The following is a 24,406-nucleotide window of genomic DNA, read 5'->3' on the forward strand; positions in this document are numbered from 1 at the left end:
TGGATTAGAATAACGATTATAACGACGTGAGATTCATTGCTATATTTAGGTTTGTAAGAATTTTCACTTTGGATTTTTAAGACACTGTTAGAAAATTCCCCGCTTTTTAGGGGTGGCCATGCATGGAAACGTGCTGGATTAACATAACGATGACCTTGATTTTTTCATCATAACAGTAAGATTGGTTAGTTAACCAGCAGTTGCACCGGATAATTTTGTATTTAAGTTCAATACTTATCGGTGCTTTTGTATAAGTGCAGTATTGAGAAGATTTTCGAGATTATAGAGTTTATTTATTGGATAAGTCTCTGAGAAGGGAAGAAGTTTTGTTTTAGATCTGTATAGAGTTTATTGCTGAGAAGGGAAGAAGGTTTTTGTAAGATCTATTTAGAGTTTATTGCTGAGACTTTTAGAATGGCAGCTCTGGAAAATTGTAAGATAAGATTTCCTGCACTTTTTTTTATGTTTTTCAATTGATTTCATTCTACATTGCCTTTCATTGTGTTTTTCTGTATTGGTAATAAAATTGGAGTGAGTTGCATGGATCTTATGTTTTGGTTGGTGATATAATTGTTTTCATGATCTGATTTGATTTCTATTTTGGGGTAAAATTTGGGTAAGTTACAGGCCACAGGTATGGATCAGTTTTGTACAGATGATAATTAAATAATGAATATGGGTCAAGCCAAAATGTAGGATATAACATTTTCATGTTGTGCTTTTGAAGAATTTGAAGGATGCCAATGCCTGAGAAAAGGGAAAAATATCAGTGACTAGGTTTTCAGCATCAATATGTGTCTGCCACATTTCTTGCTGTATTGGAGATTACATTCACTGGGTTGAATAGTATATGTTTGTCCCTTTGTCAATTATATAGGGTTTACTCCCTCCTGTTAGGATCCTCTGTTCATTAGTTCTAGATACTTATATTTGGATTCTGGAGGTATTTGCTATTGGATTTGCTGTACTTTTCATTCACATTGTTCTGTTTTGTTTTGTATGTTTTTTCTTCTATGTTTTTTTTTTGGGTCATTTGGGGACCATTCTTTTGAATTCATTTGTTCCTTGCTTGGTCTATTGTATCGCTTTTTTAGGATTGTACCAATTTGAACTAGATTATTGTTTGCCATCTTTCTGTATTATCATGGTATTTGATTATATTTTAGAGTTGATCATCTTCTTCTAAACTGGTTATGGTTTTGCATTGAATCTGACTCTTTATGTGCTATATCATGTCTTTAGCAGATTTGAAGACAGCTCTAGATCTGAACAATGGCAGCAATCCTGTTGAGAATTCTGATTTGATAGTTAGCTTTGGGGAGATGCTCATTGATTTTGTTCCAACAGTCTCTGGTGTTTCCTTGGCTGTGGCACCAGCCTTTAAGAAGGCCCCAGGAGGTGCACCAGCAAATGTTGCTGTAGGGATAGCTAGGCTTGGAGGTCATGCAGCATTCATTGGGAAGGTATTGTACCAATATGAGAATTATTCCTGAAAATAGGAGTTTTACTTTTGTGGTCTTGAGGGTGGATCAAAAAATTTCATCTATTAAAAACAAGGATTTAGTTCAGCACTCTTAACTTCATCCCTTTAAAATTTATATATGAAGCAATTTCAAATCACTCTAATTTTCCGCATCAGTTTACTAGGCAAGGCCCCTACCTATAATTAAGGCTTTAGATTCACATTGTCAACTATAATGTCACATCAATATGCACCCAAAAAAATAAAAAGCAGTAGTTGTATATTGCATATTAAATCATTTTTTATTGGTGTATCAATATGCATTGCATGATTTGCTGCCTTTTGGATCTAAGGAGTACATTTCATTCAATTAAGAGTGATTATGATCAACACTAACAACTTCAAAATAACAAGTGCTAGTCTAATTCAATAAAAAATATCAAAAATTACCACAACTATTGATTCATTTCTCTTAACTTCAAAAATTTATATTTATTGCATGTCATTCATCCACTAATTCTAACATTACCTATTACTAAAAAAAAATCCAGCTATTTTTATTAAAATTAATTATTGCAAATCACTCACTTTCTAAAAATCATTAACTTTTAACTATAAATTTTGATCATTGCTATAAATCTACAGACCTGTCTGTTTTTAGAATACTGCTAAAAAGTTTTAGCCCTGATATGGTTTGGAGAGCCTCTTTTCATAATGTTATATCTTAATTCGATATTATATCTTAATTCAAAAAACTTGCGATTTATCTTTTATAACTATGCTTAAGTAATTTTTAAATTTATTTTGCTCTACTTCTACTGCTAATACTATGATTTTCTAACATTTTCATCTTCATCTTCATTTTAACATTCTTTATTTCTCTTTCTTATCTGCCATTCATTTGTCATGCTATAGAAAATTTACTTTGTTTTTAGTATTTAAAAGGCAATCCTCCTCGATGCCTGTAATCTCCACTTTCATCTATTCGAAATAGGACAGACGTATTTTGCTACAGTGTCTCTTGTTTTTTTTTATGGTAGCGAGCAATACAATTAAACTAATTTCAATTGTGGCAGGTTGGCGATGATGAATTTGGCCGTATTTTGCTACAGTGTCTCTTTTTTTTTTTTTTTAATGGTAGCGAGCGATACAATTAAACTAATTTCAATTGTGGCAGGTTGGCGATGATGAATTTGGCCATATGTTGGCGGACATTTTAAAGGAAAATGGGGTAAATGACAAGGGTTTTCTGTTTGATAGCCATGCTAGAACGGCGCTTGCATTTGTAACATTGCGTAGTGATGGAGAACGCGAGTTCATGTTCTATCGTAATCCCAGTGCTGACATGCTCTTGACAGAGGCTGAGCTTGATAAAGATCTGATCCAACAGGTATGTGCTTAGGGAGAATCATCTTAAGTCTAATTTGTTGATGCCCATTTTATTATTATTATTTTTTAAATAATCAGGATGGGGTAAAGCAAGATAGGAATTGTTCACACCAAATTGAAAAAAAATTCTTGGAACTCTGAATCAGATTATATTCATCATTACATTCTGAAGATTGTCGAACAGAATTCAATGCCCAAATTTTATATCATTAATGAAGAGCATTTTGTTATTCCTTTGACAAACATGAATCAAAACCCTCAAATAATGTAATTAGGTTCGAACTCTATTCAAACTGCTAAAGGGCAAAATTATTGTTTTTTTTCTCTTTGATTCATATGGCAAACTGGGGTTTGAATAGTTCTGTCTTTGTCTCTTGTTTATAAATTAGTAAGACTGAACTGGTTTGCCTCATTTATAAAATGATACAGTATAGAAAGTCTTTCACTGGGAAAACTATAAACATTTTTCAATTAATTGGCAGAAAATTGAGATATTAAAAATCCTGAAATTTTAAAAATATTGAACAGTCATCAACAAAACACACATAACATAAAGAATTGGAGTTAACACAGGAACGGGATGAAAGGAGGAGGGTTTGGAGAGCCATTTTCTGCTACAGCAGTTGGTATAAATCAATAACATTTTCTGGGTACCTTGGTTTTAGACAGTATGGGATTTTTAATGTTATGGGTAGTTGATAGTTCGAAGGAAACAGAGTTATTATGATCAGTACTCAGATCTGGAATTTTCTGCTATGTATTTCATTCATTTTTCCTGCGGTTTCAGAAATTATATCTTTGTAAATCAATTCTTATATGCTGTTATCAGCAAACATCTCAATCAAAACTGAAACCCCTTCTGCATCTTCTGTCTAGTCTGAAAGAACACCAAAAAGGAAAAAATATAACATTAACTATATTAATAAAAATTACCAGCAAGGTAATAAAATTCATAAGCCCTTAGAAAATGGGGAGCTTTGTTCAGCGTCCATGGCATCTTCATTGGTCTAATAGAAAAGTCAGAGGCTTCAACAAACAAGGGAGGTTTAGCTTAAAACGACAGACCAATGAGGTGCCTTGGAATGTTGGGAACTCCATGCCTTCTAGGCCACTGGTTTTCCAGAATCTTGGATTCCTGGGCAAGTAAAGTGGCCACTGGTCCAAATAGCATTCCTCTTCAGACCAGAAATAACAAGCTTGTTAGGACCAAAGAGATCTCACTCCCATATGAACAAGAACTATCTTGGCGACCCCGCTCTTATGTCAACACTCAGAGAGGGCCGACTAACCATAGAAAGGGTGGGGATTTTGCTGGAAAGGAGATCTCCCCTCCTTGGCAAACACCACAATTTGATCCAAAGCTGCAAAAATGGGAAAGTAAAGGGATGGGGAGTAAGCTTTTTGTCCTTCCCTCGGCTTTCATAAACCCAACGATTGGATGCTACCAGGAAAATGCTCTCTTCGCTCAATGGTGTGCCTGTCGTGGTGGACATCCTCGTTTCCAGGAATGATCTCTATCTGGCCCTTGCAGAATGAGTTTTTCTTCATAGAGTGTGTTGACTCAACCCTGAAAGGCTCTATTATCCATGGAAGTCCCCTTTTCTTCCATGGTTCGACCTTTCACTTCCTGGATTGGAAATTGGGCTTCGATCCTGCTAATCACAGATTCCATAAAACCCCGGTGTGGCTCTCTTTAGTAGGCCTACCTTCTCAGTTTTGGTGCCCAGAAGCACTCTTAAAGATAGGAGATGCCCTAGCTTCCCTAGTTGGCATTGAGGAAGACTTTCTGAATGGTCTTAAAGGAGATGTGGCTAATATTTGTGGAAATAGATTTAAAGCTAGGCTTTTATAGTGAGCTAGAAATAGTCTCAGAGGTTGGCAGATGGAAGCATAAAGTAAAGAGACTGGGAGAGGAAATTCTTGTCAGATGCATCCTCAGAAACCAAATAATTCTTAGCAGCTCCATGAAAGGTGCCAAAGGTTCTCTTTCTATTCATCAAAAACAGATTCTCACTCATGACAACAAGGAAAAACCCCATCAGTCCAAAGAAATAGAATCCAATAGTGGAGACAAGGTCCTCGAGCATGATCAGAGCTAGCAGGTTCTTCAAACAATACACCTACGATGGATGCCATCTGTAATAAGCAAGCTTCAAGATCTCCTCTGTCTCCTAGTGCTTTGAGATAGAATACTATCCCCCTGCTTCATGCGAGGCTTGCCTCTCCCTCTGCTTCTCAAATTTCCCCATCTATCCCTCCTCTCATTCTTTCTCTGATTGTCAAGGTGCATGGCAACAAAACTATGAGGAGTCTTTCATTAAGCCCTTTGCCCCCCCCTAAAAGTGGTCTTCTGAAGGAGCACTCTTCTCTTTCTGCATCCTCGTTGCCTGATCCTCTGTCCCCCAAACAATGCTTAAATCTCTCCTCAGAATTACCTAATCCTCTTCTGGATTCTCCTACTCTGTTGCTTCCTCGTTTAGAAATGAAGCTGAGAGTCAATCCAAAATCACAAACCTTTGGAAAGTAGGGAAGGGAATCCCCCTTCCTAAACAACAATGAAAATCCTTTCTTGGAATGTTAGGGGCCTCAATGCTCCTAACAAGTAGAGGGTGATTAGGAAAAGGATTCTCTTGGTCAGTGCAGATGTCACCCTACTCTAGGAATCAAAACTAGATTGTTAGCAAGCAATATCTCTGGTTTGGGAACTAGTTCACTCTTTCAAGCTTCTCTACAAACATTAGTGGCTTCAGAAGGTGCCTCGGGGGGTCTAATGATAATCTAGAAGCCTTCTCAAGTCCAAGTTGAAGGAGTCACTTCTAACAGAAATTGGCTATTAGCAAAAATCACACACCTGCAAACCAATACATCCTTTCTAATCATCAATGTATATGGACCAACATCTCCTCTTGCTAGGCGACACCTTTGGCTGACCCTTGATGGGGTTATTTCTCAACTCTTGTATCATCACCTCATCATAGGAGGAGACTTCAATGCTATCAAGAATTCTAGAGATAAAAGGGGAGGCATTGTCAGACTTGGTCATTCTTAGTAGGACTTTAATGATTGGATTGATAGGAATGCACTTATAGACATTGAATCGGGAGATAGCTCCTTTACTTGGACAAATAGGAGAAAAGGATTTAGCAATATCTCAGAGAAAATTGATAGATTCTTTTGGCTGGGGGATTTCTACTCCTTCCCCTTTTCTTTAGAATGCTCAGTCCTAGCCTGCTCAGGTTCTGACCATTTTCCCATCCTACTATCCCTTCAGGGGGACTCAGATAATTCAAAATCTCCTTTCAGATTTGAGAATATGTGGATCAAAGATCCAAACTTCCTAACTTTGATTGAAGCCTAGTGGAATGAAGGTACAATGCTTCATTTCCAAGCTAAAGTATGTCAAGCACAAATTGTTGTAGTGGAACTTACAACACTTTAAGAACATATTCCTTAGCAAAAAATCCTTAGAGGACAAACTTGCTGAATTAAATGCAAAAATCATCTCTGAAGGTATGAATCAAGACACCTTTGATTTAGAAAAGGGCCTACTAATGGAATTTGAGGATATCCTTTCAAAAGAAGAAATATTTTGGAAGCAGAAATTTAGAGAAAATTGGCTTCAGATGGGTGACAAAAATACCAAGTTCTTTCATAATGTGACAAGGATTCGTAGAAGCATTAACAGGATCACCAAACTGGATCTGAATCAGAACCAATCTTTAGTAGACCCGAAAGAGATTAAAAGAGAAATAGTCTCATTCTTCTCAAAGCTACTCAACAATGAAGATGGCTCACAACTAAATGAGCAGGAAAATCTTTTGCCCCTGATCCCAAAGATCATCTTAGATGAACAAAATAAGAAGCTCAATGAGAGCTTCTCATTGGAAGAAGTAACTCTAGCACTGAATCAATTCCCTTCCGGCAAGACCCCTGGTCCAAATGGCTTCCCAATAGATTTCTTCAAGAAGTGCTGGCAAATTTTTGGACAAGATTTAGTAGATGCTTTGGAATCGGCAAGAAGATTAGGTAATTTGCTTAAAGAAATCAACAATACTTTTGTAGCCCTAATCCCCAAAAAAGGAGAGCTTCCAGATTAGAGGACTTTAGGCCTATTTCGCTCTGCAACATAGTTTATAAAATTGTCTAAGGTTATGACAAACATAACGAAACCCCTCATGCCCTACATTATATCTTAAGAACAGACGGGATTTGTCCCCGACCGCTCAATTCTAGATGGTGTCATTGTTGCTCAAGAAGCTATCCACACTCTCCAAAACACGAAGAGACCAGGTATGATTGTTAAACTGGATATCTCAAAAGTTTATGATAATGTGGATTGGCGGTTTTTATGCAAAATTCTACAGCCTTTTGGTTTCAATTAAAAATGGATTAATTGGATCTTTGAATGCATCTCCACACCTAAGTTTTCAATCTTAGTTAATGGGAAGCTAGAAGGTTTTTTCTCTTCTTTGAAGGGTATTTGGCAAGGAGATCCAATCTATCATTTTCTTTACATTATTATGGCTGAAACTTTAGGGAAGGCCATCAAGTCAAAACAATCTAGCAATCTTTTGGATGGAGTGAAAATCACTAACAATTTTGTAGCCACACATCAACAATTTGCAGATGACAACCTTCTTCTTGACTCAGCTAAGAGCCACACATCAACAATTTGCAGATGACAACCTTCTTCTTGACTCAGCTAAGAGCCACACATCAACAATTTACAGATGACAACCTTCTTCTTGGCTCAACTAAGATCAAGGAAGCAACTCAACTACAAATGCTTCTGGATGCTTATGGGAAAGCCTCAGGTCAGACAGTCAACAAAGAAAAGTCAGAAATTTTCTTTTTCTCCACCCCAACCCCCTTAGAGAAAAAGATCCAAAGAACCTTTAACTGCAAAATAGGCAATCTTCCTTGTATTTACCTGGGCATTCAAATTGACAGAGGATTGAGAAGTTCAAAGCTATGGGACCCCCTTAAAATAAAGATGGATCAGAATATCAACACCTGGAAAGGGAAGTGGCTTTCATGGGCAGGTAGATTGGTTATGCTCCAAGCAGTCATCTTTGCTTTTCCCATCTACCTTTTATCCTATCTTTCTCTCTCCACTAGTGTAAATTCCTTTATCATTAAAAAGATAGGAAACTTCTTCTGGCAAAACACTGAAGAAAAGCAGAAAATAGCTCTAATTGCCTGGGACAAAATCATCAAACCTAAGTCCCTAGGAGGTTTAGGAATCAGAAATCTACAATTACAGAACAAGGCCTTGGGAGCAAAATTAGTATGGAAGATCCTTAAAGATCCCAAAGCAAGGTGGGTTAGGATGATAGCTACAAAATACCTTGCAGATGGAAAATCTCAAAACCTCCTGCGATCAATTTCCCACCCAAAGGGATCCAGGATCTAGAATTTCATTGTCAAATGCAAAAACCTAATTGCAAACTCCATATCTTGGGATGTCTACGATGGATCCTCTAGCCTCTTTTGGGAAGACTCATGGGGAGGATACCCAAGCATTGACAATATTCTAAACATACCAATAGCTAAACAATGGCTGCAACATCACTAGGGAACCCGGGTTAGTGATTATATGGCAATTGACAGGGATAACAGCATACAAGGCTGGAGATGGAAGCAAATGGAGGGTTTACCTATTTCTATCAATGAAATAAGTCAGTTATCGGACCTTATCAAAGCTAGAAGTCTAAATCCCAGAATAGGAAAGGATTCTCTAGTATGGGCCTCTTCCAAAACAGGCCAATATAATGCTAAAGATGGTTACAAGGTTCTAGCAAACTATGGAGAACAAGAGGATCAAATAATTCCTCAAAAACTCTTTTGGAACAGTAAGATCATCCCAAAGGCAGGTATTTTTGCATGGCTGGCATTCAAAAAGAACATCCTCACCGTAGAAAGATTCACCAAGATGGACTATGAAGGACCCTCTTGATGCATCTTGTGTAAATCTCAAGCAGAAACATTGATCACCTTCTAAATTGCCCATTAGCCTCAAAATGTTGGCGATGGCTATGTGCAAAACTCGGCTGGATAACAGCTCTCCCTAATGACATAGTCTCACTTTTTCAATGCTGGCCTCTACCATCCAAGGAAAGCACCTTAAGCCAGATTTTGGAAATCTCTCCTTCCTGCCTTATGGGAAATCTGGAAAGAGAGGAATAGAAGACTTTTTGATGACAAAACAAGAAGATTTGAATCGGTCTTATCCTCAATTGAAACATCTATTGTTGAGACAATAAACTGCAAATTAGTCTTCTCAAAGATTCCAACAAAGTGTTCTCATCCTGGGATGACAGTATCAGATGCAATTGGAATGGAATCAAGATTCCTCCTACCTTGGGGAAAAAACTAGTGCAAGAGCGGATGCTAAATGGTCTCCTCCAAAATAGGGTTGGCTCAAGTTAAAATTTGATGGAGCCTCAAAAGGAAATCTAGGTGCCTTTGGCATAGGATATGTGATAAGGGATCACAAAGGGACAGTAGTTGGCAAGATGGCCATGCCAACCCTAGGCAATAGACTGTCACAAACATGGGATCAAAAATCTTATAGTTGAGGGAGATTCAACGATAGCAATTAATGCAATCAATTTGACCAAGTTAGAGAATTTTGTTTCAAAACATGTCTATAGAGAGTCTAATATAGAAGCAGACGAGCTCTCAAAATCTGCAGCAGAAGGTATTTCTCTCGCTAGTGGGAGGATAACAACAATCCTCGTGGCTTTAATCTTTAAGTAAAAATATTCTCCAAGAAGGGGTCATGGACGTGGACGTGCAAGAAGCCAATCTGCTCCTCCAATGCCTCCTCTCACTCCTCGAAATGTTTGGTTAAAAAATTTAGTCTTATCAGCAAAGGACAAATGATTTATTTTTAGCAGATTAAGCCTGTTTTGAGTCGAGTTAGACTCAGGGCTTCGAATGTTGTTAGTCTTTTATTTTCTAAGGCTTTAATCGTCTGTACATGCTCAAGAACAGATATAGTCTTTCAGGGTCTCTATGCCCTAGCTCTCTGATGTTTACTGCAGCAAAACTGTAGAAATTTTGGTTTTCTGTAAATTTTTCATAAAAATCAATATAATTTCGTGGCTCTGTCTCTTATCGACCAAAAAAAAAAAAAAATTCCTGAAATTTTTGTTATGTGTTGCTTGTTAATTTCATGCCAAAACAGGGTTAAATTTCATGTTTGCAGATAAAATGTGAATTAAATTTCTATATCTATTTCTAGAATGTGTCCAAATCTTTTTGAAAAACGGTGATGCAATTCAGATCAGATCACTGACCCTTCAAAAGCTATGTGATTACTTGCGATAACTAGATATTTTCTACAGTTTTTTTTTTTATAGCACTTTATTGAAAAGGTGATAACATTGTTGTCGTCTTAGTGCCTGTTTTATTCACTCCGAATATCAAAATTGGAGCTGTTTGAAATTCTTTTTCTGTTAATGGAAGCCTCTAGGTAATTAATTGTCACTTATAAACTGTTCTCCTTACACAGATTGGTTTTGGATGTAGGCTAGGATTTTTCATTATGGATCAATAAGTTTGATCACAGAGCCATGCAGAACAGCTCATCTTGCAGCCATGAAAATGGCAAAAGAAGCTGGTGCACTATTATCATATGATCCCAATGTGAGATTGCCATTATGGCCATCTGCTGCAGATGCTCGGGAAGCCATCTTCAGTATTTGGGATGAGGCTGATGTGATTAAGGTAATAGTTCTTTAATGTTGTCTAGGGCTTCTCAATAAACAAATTGATTTGATACATTAAAAAGGAAATGCTACAGCTATTTGTTCTTTCAGATTGAAAATTTTCTCCTTTTTTCTGCCTCTGCCTTTTTTGCACATTTAATATTAAACTTTTGTCTCCACAGGTCAGTGATGATGAAGTAGCATTCCTTACAGATGGGGGAGACTACCAAAAAGATGAAGTAATCGAGACCCTATTGCGTCCAGGAGTAAAATTACTGCTTGTAACTGAGGGGGAAAAAGGTTGCAGATACTACACCAAGGTTAGTACCTTTAATAACATCATGCTTTGGCTTTTTCAGATAGACTAGTGGGTTCTATAGGTGTTCTCGCCCAATTTCCATACTTCAAATGAAATACTAACAAGATAGCAGCTACCAAAAGCTACTCCCAACTATCAAAAGCTTTCGTATATCCAAACAACACTAACATGGCAACCAGCTAATTGAACTCTAGATCGCTCACAAAATGGGAAAGACCAACACAAGATGAAGACCTGAAAACAAAATTTAGTAATAAAAAGAGGTGCAAACCTGTACCTGCTCTTTGCCACAATGCTGGACCTGTCCAATCATAATCTATTCTACCTGAGCATTGCCCTGGTGCAAATGTGTTATCTTCAAATACCCCGCAGTTGTACACGTACATTCACATATGTAACCAAAATGGCATGAAACTAAATGAGCTAGACATGCTTTGAGATTGTTCCCATGAGTTAAACCAAAAAATTAACTTCAGTAAATCTCTACCATAATTGTTCTACCATTAACTTTTAAGCCTTATCATGCCAGCATCACCCTTCATCTCTACCTTAAAAGAATTACGTTAATCATACTTGTCTCTAACCATCATTACATCACACATGAACGCAGATATAAAAAGCCTGAATTCTGCTCCATCCCCCAAAAAAGAACCTATAGAAATACATTACTGAGTTAAAAAAAACCCCTTCGAATACCTAGGGAGATTTAAATGAATGATTTTTATTCTAAATTTGGCTAAGTATTCACAGTGTGATGTATTGCTATAGTTGATGCTTGTTGCACTCCTCCATTTGCCAAATTATCTGCCACAATGTTCAAATTCCTTTTATAATGAGCAAACCTGATAGAGACAAAGAATTGTTTCAGATTTAGAGCCACCGCTATATACCTATTCAATTACTAACTTGGACCTTTTTTCCTTGATCGTTTCCTTAGTTACAATATTTGAATCCCCTTTCACCATCAATTGCTTTGAATTTTGTCACTTAGCAGCTCCTACCCTGCTATTAGGACTTTCCATTGCACTTCATTGTTAGTACAAACACCCAGAAAAAGAGCACAACCATATAGCAGCTCTCCTTGTGGATTGCAAATCGCCAAAACGACCTTCTGCCAGCCTCTGGTTGCCTTGTGCTGCCCCATCAAAATTCAATCTAATAAAACCTTTTGGGGAGAGGAACATAGACTTCAATTTGATCTCATTCACTCCTTTTTGAATTAGGTCTACAAGCTATGGAACCCCTTAACCCTTGAACGGGAAAACATATCATGTTTTTGTGATTTTTCTTTTTCTTTTTTTGCATTCATGCTGTTGCAGCTATTTTTAATGATAAACAGTAACATGTAGGCATTCATAGAGACATAAAAAAGAAAACAGTTTGTTCTATCTCACCAATGAAGAATAAACGATAATTATTCCAGATCTTTATCATATTTCTTTTTGGAAATATAAAATTCCCCTCCTTATTCTTGATGTTACTAACTTTTCTTGTTACAATATTTATGATCTAGCTCTTTTCTGATATTTTTTCTTAATATAGGACTTTCGGGGGAAAATAAATGGATTTGCAGTGAACACAGTTGATACAACCGGTGCTGGTGATGCATATGTTGGGGCATTTCTTACAGAGCTGGTCAAAGATTTCTCATTACTTGAGGTAACTCTAGTCCTCACAACTCTACTGTGCATTTGCTTCATGACTTTTACAAGTGAAGAGTAATACATATCTATTTTGTGCCTTTTCATATGGCTGGTAGGATTATTTATCTCTCTATTTTAAGAATTTCTTCAATGTTATTGTAATTTCTTTTTTCACTCCTCTAAACTTGATTAGAAATCTACTACCAATCTGTACAAAATGCAAGAATATTTTCTCTGGCATCAATTAGTAAAATATGTTTGAAGTCTATCTTGTCTAAGGTGTTATTATTACTTTTACATTCTCACTTATATTTGACCTAGTATTATCTTTTACATTCTTTCTTATATTTTACCTGGTATATCTGGCATGCTATTCTTAAATATCCCCTTCAAATTTTCATCCTCTATAAAATATATGTATAAATATCCCATGTATGTATTAACTAAATCAATTCCATTGCATTGACAGGATGAGAAGAGATTGAGGGATGCACTGCTTTTTGCCAATGGCGCTGGTGCCATAGCAACAACAGAAAAGGGTGCAATCCCTGCACTGCCAGATAAAGCTGCTGTTCTGGCCCTCTTGAACAGCCATGTTTAACAGTTTCTATTTAAAGAGATTTATTTTTCTCAGGTAAAGATATAAACATATACTCTTAGGCAGCATTCGTCCTTATTTTGTTTAATATAAGAGACAATATGAATTTGACAGTCTGTGTTTTTACAAATAAGTATAGGTTTTGTCTGTGAATTATGGATGTCTTATTGTTAAGACTTAAGAGTATGTTGCTCTTAGTGGAATTGACCGTTGATAGATGAACACATTATATTCAAAACTGTTGTGATATTCATTTAAGTTTTTTTTTGTTTGAAACTATTGATAAGTGCTTTGACACCTTTAGTCATATTCTTCATATTTGTCACCATGGAATAGGATTTACAGTCACCACAAATAAATTTGGGAAGTCTCTTTTCATGACTTAATTCATATTTTAACATTGGGGTTGAACCAGTGATCTCCTTTTTGTGAATTTAACATTTTATCACTGCATTGTTGACTTGAACCCACATTGGATCAGATTCACCTTCAGAGTGTAGTAGTGAGTTCAGTTTTTCTCCTCTCCAAAGCAAGCACATAAAATTTAACGAAGAACATAATGATCTTCATGCATGTCTTGGAACAATTTTACATTTCCTATAATAGGTACTAGATGGGAGTAAGTCCCACCTTATTTGACAACATATCATTTTGGAATTTGGATTAGCGATCTATCACAACACATCCAACAATAGGAGTATGTTATTGCCATATTAATAGGCGTTGATATTGCAGTTGTAATTTAGCAACGTGAATATCGTTATTCCTTGTACGAAATGTAGAAAAAACTGTTTCTTTGTACTAACCATGGCATTCTAAAGTGTTGATATTACGCTGTATAATTTATCAACATGAATCTTGTTATTCCTTATCAGAAGTGTAGGAGAAATGTTCTTTTATGTCTACCATGGTATTGTAAAGTGTAAATAATATATGCCAAAGGAAGAAAAAATAAGAATATACGAGAGCAAGAAAATACCTATAATGAATAGGCAATAACAATTGATTTTGAAGAAATTCAATATAGAAAACAACATTTAAAAGAGTTAAGGATTTACTTTTCAAGCCATTTGTTGGTGATCTAATTAGTTTATAATACTTTTATGATATGCACTAACTTTCAGGTATGGAATCAAGTTTGGGATTATTGAATTTTAATGATAAAAAATAATTAGGTTCGAGATCACTCCTTAACTTATTTTGGCTAGCACGTTGAGCTGATATAATTAAATTTGGTACCTATTTTTAAGTAGTCCACTTAAATGGCATTTTTAAATGGCCGCTTAGCTTATTTTGGCTAGTAGTTGAAGTTGATGACACGTATAATAAAATTTGGTACTTATTTTCAGGTAGTCTTCTTAAATGGTATTTTTAAATGAGATTTTTTATAATATTTATTTTCAAGTAAAATTTGAAATAAAAATTAAAGACAAAAGAAGAGAAAAATATGGTGAAGCTAATGTCATTTTTTCCAATAAGCTACTGCTTATTTGTAGTTCTCCCTTTTTTTTCAAAGCTTATTTTCAGTAAAGGCAGAGATTTCAATTTTTCATTTTCCCCTAATTAAAAATTTAGATGGGAACACCCCAACTCCTTAAATTTAAGTAGAAATAGTACATAAGATAGGGAAAGATTCCAACATATCATTTTCTCCTAATTAAAAATTCAGATGGGAACATTCCAACTACTTAAATTTAAGTAGAAATTGTACATAAGTAGCTGTATGGGGACATGGGGTCAAAAAATATTTAAACTAATCCAAATTGAGTTATTGATTTTGTTATTTTGTTTGAAATTGTAACCAAATGCTATTTTATTCAAACTAATCCAATGAGCAAATGCTTTAAGAATGAAAGATCTTATGTTTGCCAATGAGCAAATGCTTTAAGAATGAAAAATCATTTGAACAATCCCTTGTATCTTTAAATTTATAGAGTGAAACAAGTTACATTTTCTTGAGAGAATTATCATTATGATTTTGAAATGTTGAACTAGGAGCAATTTATCAAATTGATACCTAATTCTTTGAGTAGAATCATAGGCAAATTAGATATCAAAACAAAACAAAAAAGGTTCAGTTCTAACTCTTCCTAGTAAATTTAAACCCTCCAATGCATTTGTGCTTAAAGTATCACAATGGTCAAATTGCACATATAATGATGGAAATAGGAGCCTTCAATATTATGCATTGACTATTTCCACATTCATTAATTCTTAATTGGGAAAGCATCAAATAATGTTCAACTTCAATCTAAAAGGAGAGCTGAACACTTTGATTAATTGTTTATTTTTTGAAGAGTCATTTGATATGATACAATTTGATATGAAAATGCAATGTCAAGGTAAAATGATAGGAAATTGACAAGATTGAACATTAAAAAAAAGATACAAAATTGGAAGCAAACACAAAAGTACAAATCTAGAGTCATGAGATAGACACAGGGGCTTCACTTAGTGAACCTAGGTCATAGCACGTGCGTTCATGGCATATTAAAGAATCCCCTAATATTCAAAATATTGTCCTAAACTCCTTTTTTGGCACTCACTCCCAATATACATCCCGAATTAAAAGCCCCCCTATTTTCACCAAATATTGTATTTTTCATAGCCGAAATTAAAAACCCCCTTATTTTCACCGATAGGCAATATATTGCACCTTAATTTTTGGGATATTAAACCCCCCAATATGAATGCACATGATATAATATTGCCTAGCCAGTGAAGCCCTTGTGGAGATAGAGAAGAACATGTGACATCAACCTAGAGTTGAATATGTTGGACTAGTGTGCTAGGTGCCCTAATCTAAAGGTGTATTCACCAACTAAAATATTCAAATTGTAGATTAGGAGGTTCCATAGATCTTTCCCTCCAAAAATAAGCCTAAAAGTGCCAGATAGGTGTGCTAATCAACATAGTCCAAAGGTTTTAACCTTCTTCAAAATTTGGAACTATCCATCTCAATTTGCTTTGTGTAATTCTATAGCTTTTAGCTATCAGATATTTACTTGCATGAATGAAAGATAATGGTGGTGATGTAATGCTCTTTAGACAAGTCTTCCAAGTGTTGATGTAATAACATGACAAATCATAATAAAATCCATCATGAAATCATACTCAAAGATATGTCGTTGTAGCCTATTGCTCCTTGTACTCAGATCTACTCTTGATTGGAGGAATTAGAAATACTTGCTCTTGAATCATGACTTGTAATAATGTTTAAATCATTTTGTGAAGGATAAATGATTGCTTTATAGGGTTCTCAAGGCATTTCATAATTTAAGCCACTTCCAATGGTCAATGAAAATATCAACATCAAATCAAAAAATGGCTAGAATTGACTCTTGCAACTATTTGATTTTGGTTCTCTCTTGGATGGATTGCGACATTAGGTGCCCTAGTCCACTAAAAAGGGGACTAGAAAGGGTAGTGGTAAAGTATTAAGGTTTAGGATATAGGATCTAGTCTCAAATTTAGCATATGACAACAATAAGATGTGATGGTCCAAATAGGCTTGAAATGACCCAAGAGAAGGCACACTAAAGCAAGGGCCCAAATAGAGTGTGAAATTTTAAGGTTATACAATTTATATCACTACATTTAGCCTCCACCTTAGCAAGAGTGTGAAATTACACTCATACTCGCGATAAAGTAAAGATGAAGAGATAGAGCAGCCAAGAGCAAGACAAGCTAGGGATAGGATTGATGAGTCCTATAATTGCCACTAATTCACTTGCTTTACTGCTACTTTTATCAAACTTTTATATGTTTTAAACTATATCTTGAACCATACTTTTAGCTAGTCAATGATATATATAACAAGTGGATATATGAATATGCTATGAGAATTTGTCTGGTTAATATGTCATCAATGTGTTATAAATGATGCTAATGTGGAGAAATGCTTGTCTTGAGAAACTAACATGCAGCTTAAAGATTTGTAGTCAACTTACCAAAATAGATCATGCCTTGTTGATGACATGGAAGAAGACAAAGAGGTTATCAACCAAAATGTGACTGTAATGAATTTATGTTGACTTTACCTTGCTAAATAAATGCATGAAAGGATCATAGGAGTCTGTAGGATGATGGAGTTGTGTTTCATAAATCAACATGCATAATTTTTTGGACATTCTTATCTTGTTATTACTATTTTGAATAAAGAGTCCAATTTGGATTGGGACTCATGTTAAAGTTAGTTGTTATTTTAGTTTCTCTTTAGTATAATTCATTCTTACTACTAGGGAGGATTAACACATGTTCACAGTAGGATTAGAAAAGTAATTGCTCCACTCTTCCAAACTATTTATAAAATTCTAGTTCTACCTAAGTCGAGGATCTTCTTAAAACACACGCATATGTAATTCAAATTATATTTTCACCTAGAATTTTGAGTTGTTAAGAGTAATATTGTTATTGTTATTATACAATGGACAATATGAATAAAGTGGATGATTAGCAAAATTTTGAGTTAAAGGACTATTTGCGATTTGAGGTTATATCTCCTCAAGCAAGGGCCACTTGAAGTAGTGTAATTCTCTCTCTTAAATAGTTTCATTTGTTAAAGCATTAGTTAGGTTGTTATTACTTTTCTACATGCATTGCTTTGGCATATTTAGTTTATTAAATTTGTTAAAATAGTTGATAATTAGAGTCAAGGTTGCAATCGAGTCCTTACATTGTTTACCCATAGCTACTCCAAAGTCAACTTACCAAGTTACCCACAACAACTGTTGTATAGATAAAATTTGCATTTCAGTATTGTTTACTCTTTCATTAGTTGGTAGTTCCCTTTATGCAATTGTTAGATAGCTTAAGAGTCTCTATTGCACATATAGTGTTAGCATCATCCAAGTATATATGTTCCTAGTAGATAATTAAATGAGCCTATGCTTTAGAACATTAGATTACTCCATATTGGATTAATTTCCCAATCGAGAGAGTGCACTGAGTTGTCTACACCAATCTTCTATGCTTAGTAGAGACTAGTCATTTTTGGTGCTAATCTCAAGGATGGTGGTAAGGTGTAGGATTCTTGGGTTTTAGATTTCTTTGATGTTTTTGTTTTTTTTTTCATTTGTTTTATGGCATTTATTTTCCATTAGAGAAAATGTTTTATTTTCAACATTAAGAACAATAGACTTTAAAATTATTTTCAAACTATTCACTAACAAGTGCAAGGTAGCTCATAAGATTCAAATCTTCATTGTATGTGATATCAAAGGGATGCTTTAGGAAGTTTTCTTCCCTCTACATAGAGTCTAGAAGACATCCTAGCTTCAATAAGTGGGTCGAAAGACCTATCAAACGCAACAAGAGAGCTAGAAGATCCATTCAGTGCAACAAGAGCTACAAGATCTTTTGATGACTCATAGACTTTATAAACAACCACATCAACAAACAGACCAACACAAGAAATACCGATTATAATTTAGAATAGTAGGGTTGATTAATAGAATACTTCTAGAATCTCCCATAGAATTGTAGGGGACTCGAGCCTTCTAGCAGGTTTATTAATTAGGTAGAAATAGATGTCGCTATACTATTCTAAAGGGGTAAAGTTTCGATTTGACAAAAAACATGATCTCATTATCACCCCACCCCATCCAGTTACACAAATCTGATGTCGTGCAATTAGCAATGGGTGATGGCCAATTCCCACAAGACGAAATAACAAATTGATTCGATTCATATTACATATAGAATAGAACCCTGTAGAATGGCAGGGGGGCCTTTATCAATTGAGGGGCCCCCTACCATTCTATAGGGTCATTTTCTCTCTAGCCTATTTGATTTGGGCTCGTTGGAATGAACGAATAGAACAGATGGTCCAACCGTAGAACTTCTTATTTTCTATTACTTCCATGGTCATGCCTCGTAGCACAGAAGCACCCATACTATTGAAATGGTTCGTTGGTAGAGATGTTCCTATTCACCTTCCTTAATGGTTCAATAACTAAGCCCTTAAAGCTATAACTCAGAGATTACACATCTATACTAAGTAGCTATCAGACTCGTTATGAAGGTTCATTTATCTTATCAACCTAGGGATATGAACTTGAAATGGGTCGACACTGTATGTGCACTAAAACTCTATTATGACCATCATAACTTAAGCAAAGAACAATGTTGGAATTTGAAATGTTGTAAATAACTAATGAAAGAAACTAAAATTAGATTAACAACTAATCTGAACATGCAAATCTTAAATTCACACAAACCACATGAATGAAATTCCAACAAACAGACAAGAAACTACTCTAACCGTTTTGGCTACAGGAACTAACATGAAACAGAGTTCAGTGGCTACAAGAATAGTCAATTGTTGGAATAGTGATGACTACTGAATGAAGAATAACTACTAAGCTACTTAACAGAGTTCTCACCAAGTGGCCCCCCTTGAGTGAGACTTCCCAAATTAACACAAGTGTTGGAAACTCAGAATATTGCTTTATTCATCAAAATAGAAGTACACAAGATATGATAGCATGCTCTTAAACTATATTCCAAAACTAAAAGTAAACTTACATCATCAGAATTTCCAACCTCTACAAGAGATCATCTTAATCATTATTTATAGAAAGAAAAACTACCAACTAATCCTATCTAACTAGGCGACCAGCTCCACAACATAAGGAGGGTGCCAATTATTGAAAGCATGAAAAGAGGAAAGGAAAACTCATGCATGCTCTTAGACAAGTCAGATAGGACTTCCTCAATGGAGATATAGCACAACATGCCCCTAAATAGACTCAATTTTTGTACATGATTAGTTAAAAGGTAGTTGCATCCTTAAGTAGAAAAAGCTCCTCTATGTTGGCTGCTCCTTGACTTCTTCAACAACCTGCTAGCGAGTAAGAGTTCTACTCCTTGTTGCAAGCTTCATCATAACACCACTTTCTTAGTATAGACCTGCAAAACACGTTAGCACATACAAACAACCACATTTCCCAAATCATCTTGAAACAACATTTTTTTCAACACATGACATTTAATAGATAATTGCATAGCATATGCATTAGTATCATGAATTGTTTCAAGGTTAAGCTTAAGCCCAAAAGGTAATAGTTTTTAAGGAAATAGTATAGTGAACAGTGACATCATAGTATCAAAGTCTAAAGTATTATCATAAACAACATAATAAACCCTTAGAAAACAGGACTATAAACTTGTCTCATCAATTTCCACAGGTATTCCTTTTTCCAGTGGAACTATAATCCCTATCCCCACATCTCCCTTGCCCCCTCTAGGCTATCTATACCCCAAGGGATTCCTCTCTGTGGACAGTAGAGTGTTGGTTGGAGAGATCCACCCTCTTCTATTACTAAACAAATCTATTAAAACCCTATATAATCAAGTAATTTTGAACTCCTCTTTTTTTACTAGGAGAGAGCAACAATACTCAAGAATATACCCCCATTTTCTCTTCTAGATTTATATGGCTTAATCACAAAGTACCCTAACACTTTTCTATTTGAATTTAATGTATTTTGTCTCTTACTATACTATTGGTTCCTATAAACTTCAACTCTTCCCAACAACTCTAAAGGATGTTGCACTGAGATGGTTTATGAGATTTGACACAAATGCCACAACTAGTTGAGACATAATGAAAGAAAAAGAATTAGAGAAGTATTAGGACCATTTCAGAGGTGGAGATATGAGGAAAGGGGACAGCTTTAGGATGTGTCAAAGAGAAGATGAACCTCTTGAGGGCTACATAGAGAGATTTTAGTTATGTATAAAGAAATCTAGACAAAATAGGCTCTCTCTTGAGTCCCTCAAGTTGATCTTCTTAAGAGAATTAATGAAGACTATATAGATGTACTGAACTTGATGGGGGAGGTGAGATCTCCCAAACATCATTTGAAGATATTTGCAAGCTTTCTAGGAACTATTTATGGTCTTCTTTGAGGAAAAAAAAATCTATAGGCTTCTTCCAACTTTCAAGACATCTAATGGTGTCTCCAGAGTGGAGCTAAACAACCATCTTTCCAACATGAGAGGACATGATTAGCCATCTTGCTACTCAGTTGGACACCCTTCTTATTAAATAGAAGTAAGAGGAGGCAAAAGTTTCTCTCACTGAATATTCTCCCTACTACAGACAAAAGAAGTCTAATATTAAATGTAGAAAGATTGTTGCCAATTTTTGAGGAGAAATTGACCCTACCCAAGTTTCAAGCTTTAGAAGATGATGAGGGACAAGTCTTCTATATTGCCCAACATAACCCACGACAACAAAATAAAGGTATTGATCCAAACCCATTGTCCTATGATGTTTCTTTTCTTGGGGTCAATTAAAATGTTGCAAGTTATAATTCTATGGCTTGGAATTCAATGCTCAACCAACAATGGCAAGGTAATGAAACATCAAACTAGATGTCACGATAAGGGGCATAGCCACAACAATCTCAACATTTATTTCCAAGCTATGATTAGTGGCAAAACCCTCAAATCTATGGTCTCAACCATGGAGGGGGAACCAACAGTGGAAATAGTCTAATGCATCCTACCTACAACAATATCAAAACCTATCCCAATATCCTATGCTTATGCCTAATGCACTTCCTCAACAAATATCCATTATTCCCAAACAAAATACGACATCCCCTGCACAACAAGGAGCACTAACAATTTCTGGCTCAACTTGCACCCAATCCTAACAATAAGCTTATTCAATAGGCTTACTCTAACAAAGAAACACAATATTCAACTTATATAGTTGAAATTAGTGATATTCACCTCTGCCCATAAAAGACTCTTGTTGGTTACATCTCCACAAATCATAGAATTATCTAATGAAGAACTAGAAGTAGACATTAGCACGAGTTCACCAGTTTGTAGGACACCAGTGCATGTCTAGGACCCCAACATGGCCCAAGGACACCAACATGGGTAGAGGACACTAGTGTGGGCAAGCATACCTTAATAGTGTCATTTTGGCATGCTAGTGTCTAGTGTTTCCGTTTGGTTTCGCCCTGGGAGCCCGTACTTGTTTGTTTAGTCTGGAGATGATTTCAAGGGCTAGAGATGTCAATTTGACCTAGTTTTGGATGATTTGTGAAGGTATAAAATTTTGGGAACCCTTTGAGGGATATTGAGTAGGTTTTGAGCGAGTTTGGATGGTGTCGGGGGTGTCCATTTGTATTTATGGTTTCACTGGAGCCCATTTGTGACACTTAAGACCTAGAAATTAGTCTTGTTTGATGAATAAAACTTGGTAAATTTGGGGATGGTCATGTGTGATCCTAAAAACCTCTTAGACCTTTTCCTAATGTTTAGGAGACCTTTCCCCTTGGTTTTTTGTAGTTTTGAGTGTATAGTTTTCTGCTTGTGCATTGTTGATCTTCAACAAGATTAATGTTACCTTGAGGTTGAGCGTTATACATGTATCATGATGCATGATGATATTTTATTACTTCAAAAATAATATTTCCAATGTATTTTCTCTTATCCTTTAGGGTTCCTTAGTGGGGTGTTATAGTGGATCATTTTGGATGTGAGAATCAATTATTATGACACATATTTGAGTATCCTTACATAATTTGTGTATAAGTTATTATGGCACATGTAAGAAGGTGCAATCTCATGTAGGGGTCTTACCATGGTATTTTGGAACCTTGTTTCGATCCATGGTAATGTTTTATGGTGGTATTTTGGGCCCCCTTGAGTCTATATATTGAGGGGTTAAGTTGGAGACAAAATAGAGTTTGTTCAAGTTTTATTTTGCATGGGCCATATTGTTAGATTGAAGAAATTAGAGGAGTTTGAAATTTGTATTGTAATTGAACATATTGATGATAATATAGGTCTTCCATCTCTTCTTGGTGGAGTTTTTTTAATTAAAAAGGGCTTCTCCATGTAATTTTGGTATTATGTGTTTACTATTCTGTGGTGTTTTCCTTTGATGTTATAGTTGATTTCTTTCATATGACAAACACTATTAAATCTAATTTATAGTTAATTTGAAGCTACATATATAGCTATTCATGTCTTTGTTTCCAACATTTGGTATCAAATCCTGACCACTTCTATGTCTTGGATGGTAGAAGGGAGGTTTTGTGAGCTTTTGTGGGAGTTTCAATTGATCTATTTTTTGTATAATTTCATCTTATTTGGACATACAAAAAATCAATATAATGAGTCATGATTTGTGGAAGCTGAAAATGGAAGCTCTCCTTGAAGAATGATATTAATGGGTGGTTGTAACAAATAAAGAAAAACTGAAGAAACTTTTTGATGAAGATTGGGAGAAGGTGGATAAAAAGGCATGGGGTACTATTAGGTTGTGTCTTTTTGTATATGTTCTTATATATGTATCAAAATAAAAGAAAATATATGCTTTGTGTAATTAAATCAGTGATATGTACCAAGCCAAAAGTCTAGTAAATAAACTTTACTTGAAACAAAAAAAATTCTCTTAAGATGAAGGAAAGTAATACAATAGACAATCATTTGAATTATTTTCATTTAATTTTGAGTCAACTATCCTCTATTGCTATTTTAGTTGAAGAAGAGGATAAAAGCACTATACTTCTTTGTTCTATACCCGATTCCTAGGAAAATTCCATTCTTTATATCATTACAACCTCAAAGATTTAAAGATGGATGCACTTGTTGGAGCTTTGTTGGCATAAGAAATGAGTAAAAAAACTATGGATAGTTTAGGTGATGCTCTCAATGTTAGGGGAAGGCCCAAAGAAAGAGGGTCTAAAAGAGATAACAATGGGCATAAAGACATCTAAGGGAAGATTTAAAACTCCTAGTAAAAATAATAGAGTGAAGTGTGGGAACCGCAGAAAGAGAGAACATGTTAAAAAGGCATGAAAGAATCCAAAGAAATAGTTTGATTCCTATATAGAGAAATCTTTAAACTCGGGTGATGATGCTTTGATTTCTTCTCTTCATGTTATGACTAAATAACATTGGTTAATTGATCTAGGATGCTTGTACCATATGACTCCTCATAAGGAGCGGTTTTTCACATATGAGAACTATGATGGAGGATAAATCTACCTTGGTGATAATTTTTCATATCCTATTGTTGAAAGGGGTAAGATATAGTTGGATTTAAATGGTGAGATGATAAAATCTCTTTTAGGTGTTTTGCATTTTCTAGGATTAGAAAGAAGTTTAATTTCAATTTCTATGTTGAATGATATTGGACTACATGTAACAATTGACAAGAATGGTTCTATATTAATACAAGGAAACTTGGTGGTAGCAAGGGGACAAGGGAGGGGACTATGTTTAAGCTTGAAACTACTATTGTTGTTAAATATT

At 35.3% G+C, this 24,406-nt stretch overlaps 1 protein-coding gene across 2 annotated transcripts; it reads left to right on the top strand.

The window, feature by feature from the left end:
* The first annotated feature begins 255 nt into the window (after positions 1-255).
* Positions 256-13,600, top strand: LOC131030152 (probable fructokinase-5). Of its 2 annotated transcripts, none has more exons than XM_057960851.2 (7): positions 256-433; positions 1,243-1,463; positions 2,640-2,852; positions 10,385-10,582; positions 10,746-10,883; positions 12,425-12,541; positions 12,995-13,600. In XM_057960851.2, the coding sequence occupies exons 1-7, from the start codon at positions 415-417 to the stop codon at positions 13,124-13,126; spliced, it is 1,038 nt and encodes a 345-aa protein (XP_057816834.1). In that variant the 5' UTR covers positions 256-414; the 3' UTR covers positions 13,127-13,600. The 2 variants fall into 2 exon arrangements, with proteins under 2 accessions (XP_057816834.1, XP_057816835.1); XM_057960852.2 differs by having other exon boundaries at positions 1,246-1,463.
* Positions 13,601-24,406: the final 10,806 nt, after the last annotated feature.

Source organism: Cryptomeria japonica, chromosome 9 (assembly GCF_030272615.1).
Source record: "Cryptomeria japonica chromosome 9, Sugi_1.0, whole genome shotgun sequence".
NCBI lineage: Eukaryota > Viridiplantae > Streptophyta > Pinopsida > Cupressales > Cupressaceae > Cryptomeria > Cryptomeria japonica.